Source organism: Olea europaea, unplaced genomic scaffold (genome assembly GCF_002742605.1).
Source record: "Olea europaea var. sylvestris unplaced genomic scaffold, O_europaea_v1 scaffold638, whole genome shotgun sequence".
NCBI lineage: Eukaryota > Viridiplantae > Streptophyta > Magnoliopsida > Lamiales > Oleaceae > Olea > Olea europaea.
In genome coordinates, this window is record NW_019264746.1 from 193,106 (window position 1) to 199,322 (window position 6,217).

General features: G+C 34.0%; 1 protein-coding gene across 1 annotated transcript; it reads left to right on the forward strand.

The window, feature by feature from the left end:
* The first annotated feature begins 392 nt into the window (after nt 1–392).
* LOC111390008 (protein kish-like) lies at nt 393–5,424 on the forward strand. Its single transcript, XM_023014997.1, has 5 exons — nt 393–564; nt 1,130–1,198; nt 1,290–1,396; nt 4,190–4,224; nt 5,073–5,424. The coding sequence occupies exons 2-5, from the start codon at nt 1,196–1,198 to the stop codon at nt 5,138–5,140; spliced, it is 213 nt and encodes a 70-aa protein (XP_022870765.1). The 5' UTR covers nt 393–564; nt 1,130–1,195; the 3' UTR covers nt 5,141–5,424.
* The last annotated feature ends 793 nt before the right edge of the window (nt 5,425–6,217 follow it).

Consider the following 6,217-nt stretch of genomic DNA (forward strand, 5'->3'; position numbering starts at 1 on the left):
TTAACCAAACTATAATAGCAGAATGTAATTCCACCTTTGTCAACCTATATATGACAATATAAATGTCAAACAAAAAAATGTAAATAAAAATGAAGACAGTATTTATTCTATTAACATCTTTTAGCAATTAACTTTGAAAATAATTTATTCATAGTTTCATTATAAATATGAATATAATTTATCATTATTAATTCTTGTTTCACGAGGTTATCTCACTTCTTACTGACAGTCGCAGTGTGGGAGTTCGATTATTGAGATATGAAATTGGACTCCTTATAATCGTATTGTACAAATAGCTCTTATTCCCTGATCTGCTAGGGCACATCCCACGATTTGCCTCATATAGGATTGGACCATGGGGCTCTCAAAGTTGGGTTCAACCTCTTTTCTTTTTTTCTTTTTTTTTTTTTTGATAACCCAGGTCTATTGAGAAGGCGGAGAGCAGCCTAGGTTTTCTTTATCGGTATTACACTAAAAATTGGGAATACATTCATCATCGCCGGCACCAATTTATCGTATGTTGCAGTGATTTCTTCTCAACTTCTTCATCACCAAACTTGGAAGGTAGTGTCGGATTGTATTAGTGTTAAAACGGGCTTTATATGTTGAAATCGACTCGATTTGTTTGTTGTGAATGATTTAATTTGAACTCTATCTCATTATAATTTATTTTATTTTTCCAGAATTTTTGTATCTTGATGGTAATCTTTCTCTTGCAACAGTGATTTTTTCAACAATATTTCTCTTGAGTTTTTGATGCGGTCGTTTATGGTTTTCCATTGGTGAAATACCCAGGACCAAAATCCAGTGGGGGCAACTGGCTCTGCCCCCGAATTAGTGTGTGTGGGGGTTGTGAGAGAGAAATGACGTGAACGAGGTACAATAAGAGAATTAATAGAGTGAAATTTGTGGTCTTAGTGGATTGAGAGTTGATTGAGTGGTTAAATGCTTCAATTGAGTAGTAGTTGCAGTGTAGTGTCTACAGGTGGGGTGCTACAGTATTGTGTCCTGTATTCATAAAATTTGCGCGAGAGTAAAACTTTTATCAGTAGAATCCAATTTCCTTTAGTGTTTATATTCAACACGTATTTCTGTTTGTGTAAGTTAAAAATTCTTCTCTTTGTTGTAGACGAGAGTCAGAAGTTATTAAAAGGGGGATCAATTCAGACGATATTAAAACGGAAATTATTTGAATATGGTAAGAAAATTTCGTTTTGCTGAGATTATAATATCGCTTAACCTTTTTCCAGATTAGAAGGGAGTTCTCATATTTTACATTGGCTTTTCAGTCAGCTCTCTTCAATTTCCACTCTTTCCTCACAGTGGTGTTGTTAGGCATCTGTACCTGCACTTATTTGAAGATGCAATTTCCAGCTGTTCTTGAGAAGAGAACTGGGTATGTCTTTTTGTTATATGGTCCCAGAATGTGCAAGTATTAATTCTTGCTTAAATTTTGTATATCATGTGATCTATTATCATAAATATGGTTGAATTTCTCTATCTCCGGATAATTTTTTCCTGAATGTTCGAAAGATTTGTGTCAGAATTTGAAAGTTGAATTCTAGATTGATTGTCTGTTATTTAATGTGAAAATTTCATATGGATGTATTGGTGTTCTGCAATCTCTAGATCATCAGGAAATGCTTTAGTAGGTCCATTGATTTAACCAATGATAAGTTACTTGGTTTCATTGACATACTTTGGAGCATTTGATCAAATATAGGATGCTAGTCAACATGATCTATGTACAGCATAACATTCTAAGTGTCCCCCATTATTGAGAGAGCTATGTTCAGATATATTTCGAGGTATTTCTCGAGCCTGCATTCTACCTTGTGATATAATAGGCTTTCTTAATTGTTTATGATGACCGAGAACAAGGTTAATATCTGAAATTCTAAATCATGACTGCACTAATCGATTAGCATATTAATTATCTCTCGGGCTATTTTTCTTAAATTTCTATCCTTAATGTTAATTAAGGAAAGATAGCTGTGACCTAACTATCAATCTGCAAGCATAGCCACTAAATCACCATAGCAGCTATACCTGCCATCTTGAGAAATTTGTACACCAACCCCTCTTGTTTATCATCTTATAAGGCATCCTCCATCCTTTTTAATTGAAGGTGGAGATTATTTTGAATAGAGAAAACATATTTAGAGCTTTGATTAAAAATGCTTATATTTGCACATGGTCAAATTCAGCAAGATAAAGTATGCTAAAGCTCAATAATTTGGTTTTCTTATTGAAAATGGAATACACGGATACAATTGTTTTTTGTTTTTTTGTTGGGGGGGGTCAATAAATTTCAGCCTTCAGGAGTCATTTTCGGACATTATATGCTCATACTGGCAAATAAAGTAATTATGTATGCTAAAGCTCAACAATTTGTGTTGCTTACTGATGATGGAAGATATCCAATGAGGGAGAAGTCAAAATAAAATTCAAGAGTTGTTTTCAGACGTTACCAAAGAAAAGACGAAAGGTTATGAAATTCCTTTTTGTGTTTTTCTTTGTAATTCCTACATTTTCATTACATCTATGCAAATGTAATAAGCAATGGTTGCAGATGTATAAAGACGTTATCTAATGGTAGATTTAGTGCGTGTTTAATAAAACTTTGCTAAAATTTTATTTACTTTTCAATTGGTCAAACTTTAATTTTAATAACACATTTCATTGGACCCACAAATTTTATCATCTTTTTCAACCACATTACATTGACTTTTATCAAAAGTTGCTAAAACTTTAATCAATAGCCTTGTCAAATAACTCCTTAGTAAGATACAACTTAATAACATTTGAAAGGTTCGGTCTCACTAGTAAACCGTAGCACTTTGAAAGCAATTTACTACAACTCTTTTGTCCCATTTATATCATCTGTACTTTTGGTTGAACGCGAGACAAAACTTAGGAAAGTTTTTCACGTAGCAGGTGCAATGTTATTAAAAACTTCCCTTCATTTGTTTTTGCTTGGGTAATATGATTTGGAAATGACAGATAAATTGTTCCCTGTTGGATCAAAAAAATAAATAGGATTAAACCATTAGCACCTCATTATCACAAATATTGTGATGTTAGTAAGGTGGTAATGGTTTAATCCTATTTATTTTTTTGATCCAACAAGGTCATAATGTGATGTTAATGAGGTTGTAATGGTTCTTGATGGGTAGTTCAGTAGTCAGGTTTTGAGTTTGCTTACCAATGATCACCAGTTCCAGTCCTCTTAAAGCTATTGAGGTGAGTATCCAGTTGTAAATTTTAGGGTCCCTTGAGATTAGTTGAGGTGTGCGTAAGCTGGTCCGGACACTCGCGATTATTAAAAAAAAAAATGTGGCATGGCTCATACAGAAAGGTAAAATAATCTTCGATTTCACCTTTTTCCCTTCAACTTCCTCATCAAAGTGGAGGGATGCAATATGGTGTTCCAAATAACTTTTATTGGTATTATATTTGCCTTATTGAAATGGTTTAAAAACTTTCCCAATTTTCTTCTGCCAATTCATAACAGTGATAGTCATTTCCTGAGACGTTCGGTTAACTTATGGCTTCATCTTTTGCGGAAAGGTATAGTCCCTAAAATATTTGCCAACTTCCTATTAGGACCTGCCTCGTAGATTTCTCGAGATACCTCCTTATGAAGTTTCAATAGCATTTATAACTTCCTCTTGTTGACATCCACCTCAATGATAATCGGTACTGAATGAACATTCCTCCTGGATATAGTAATGGTTTCCATAGCAATGAAATCTTCTTTGTTCAAGCATTAGTCCGAAGTCATGGTGCTTAATGGTTGAGTTGTACCAAATTGGGAAAATAAGTAAGATTACTCAGTTTTTACTCTACTTGAAGCATCATAGGGCTCTATATACTTTTCTGTTTAAGCTTTAACATGGAAAATCGCAACTTGTTTGCTCTACAGCCATACAATTGGAACCAACTTAGATAAATGTGAATTTTCTGCAAGCATGTGGTGTATGCGATTCTTTTGATAATTTTGGAGTCCTGTTTTATTCTTCGAGTGGTAGCTGAAAAATAAGTGTCTTGTTAGCTTATTTCTGTTCCTCTGGCCTTTTTATATATCATCTACTATATTCATGAGTTTTTTTGGTGTTATGCTTATTCTGTTTCACTTTTTCTTCCATAAAAACGTGTTCATATTTGTTAACAAGTACTAATGTGGCAGGTTTCAAGGTGTCTTCTGGAAGGCTGCTAGAATAGGTATGATTTACTTAAATACAATGTGCACTATGCTGCTTTTGCAGGATTTGGTTCATAATTTATTGATGTACAATTTTAAAGTATTCCCGAGGTTTTAACATTCAAAAAACCACGCATTTGATTTTATAATTAATTCATGGGCCAATTCGGAAAGAACCAGGGTTCAAAGCGAAAAGTTGGTTCATACTTTATTATATATATGAAAGCACAAAGCTAGTTTTATTTATTGAAGTTCTAAATTCTAGACAAATGCCTTCTGTACAAAACATGCTTAATCATTTTTCACTGTGGAACTATATTCACCAGGATTCTACAATCTCAGATGGTTCACAGATGCTTAAATTATTTGTTTCTGATCCTTTTCTTTCTTTACTCACGAAGTTTCTTTTTGCTCTGCCATGTAAAAATTAACAGAATCTACTTTACAGGAAAAATTAACAGAATCTACTTTACAGGCTGTTCACTTTCTTGCTTGCTCTTGTTTCTGACATCTTATTTTTTGATTCCACCCCAGGAAACAAGTTATCTAGTCATGTATATATGATTATTTTGATGCATTTTATGAACTTCTTAGGCTGTCCTTTTCATTCAAGATTTTGCATCTGGAAAATTTTCCTTGCGTTTCTTTTAATTTTGAATGATAATGGGCAAGCTGCTGTTGTTGGTCTCTCTCTCTCTCTCATAAATTTTTCTCGCTTAATAGAAAAACAAGAAAAAGGTTCATGATATTTTTTTACTCTATACACTATCTATATGTGATGGAAGGTTAAGTGATGCTTGTCATATAAATCTTATATGAAGTTAATCTATGCGTTGAAACTTTGACACTGTTATGATTCCTGGAATAGGTGAGAGATTAAGCCCTTGGGTGGCTGTAGGATGCTTCACAATGGGTGTGTCTATAATCTTCTTCTAAGAGGAGAGCTATGCACATGTACCCCAACAACCATTTAAACCCTCTATTTTATTTTGTACTGCTTCATGCAGTTGAAAGCTAATTTAATGAACTTGTTTGGATGTCACTAAAGCATTCTTTACTTTGACTTTTGTACTGTTAAGATTTATGCGATACCTATTTGTTTGATTATTTAATACATTTTGGTGATCCTTGTAAACTGTTCAAATCCCGGAACTAATACACGAAGGAGCTGGATTAATTGAAGAAAATTGATGGAAATACTTACCATAATTAATGATGTATATTATATGTTGATTGATTTCTTACAAGCTTTAGTGGATTCAAATTTATTCATTTTTTATAGCTTTCCTTGTACTATATATATGGACCCTTTCATTGTACAAATTATTGAGAAATAAAAGAAATCAATTTCTCCTCTTGGCATCAGAGCCAGATATAATCTAACCTAGTCAGAATATGGCTGAAGTAGCGGAAAATAACAAAGGTTCAATGACCTCTAAATCATACAACAGTGAGTCAGAAGCAACATCTGTCATGACTACCGAAGGAATTGAAAACTCATCATTCCAATTCACAGTAGAAAAATTGAACGGAAAGAATTTTTGTGAGTGAGCCCAATCTATCAAACTTCTTGCTGACAGAAAGGGAAACTAGGGTACCTGACCAGCGAAACTATGATGCCTGCCTCAACCAACTTCGCTCTCCTTAAAAAATGGAAGTCGGAGAACTCCATGGTGACTTCTTAGCTGGTGAATTCTATGCAATCGGTCACTGGAAAGACGTATTCGTTTCTTATAACAACAAAAGTGGTCTTAGAGGCCATAAAAGGGATGTACTCAGATTCTAAGAATTTCTTCAAAATTTTTAAAATTAAATCAAATCAAAATTGTGGCAAACGAAGCAAAGTGAATGAGAAGTGACTGGTTACTACCTTGAGATGATTGGGTTGTGGCAAGAACTCAACTTAATTTCTGAAGAAAAATGGATGTGTGCTGAAGACAGCGTTCGGTACAGAAAGAAATTAGAAAACGAACGTGTGTCTAAGTTCTTTGGGGAGGGGGGGGGGGGGGCCCC

Excerpts from the sequence above, each read along its gene's own strand:
- LOC111390008 (XM_023014997.1), top strand. Across the intron at positions 1,397-4,189 it reads GTTCTTGAGAAGAGAACTGG|GTTTCAAGGTGTCTTCTGGA; the intron begins GTATGTCTTTTT and ends CTAATGTGGCAG. Across the intron at positions 4,225-5,072 it reads CTGGAAGGCTGCTAGAATAG|GTGAGAGATTAAGCCCTTGG; the intron begins GTATGATTTACT and ends TTCCTGGAATAG.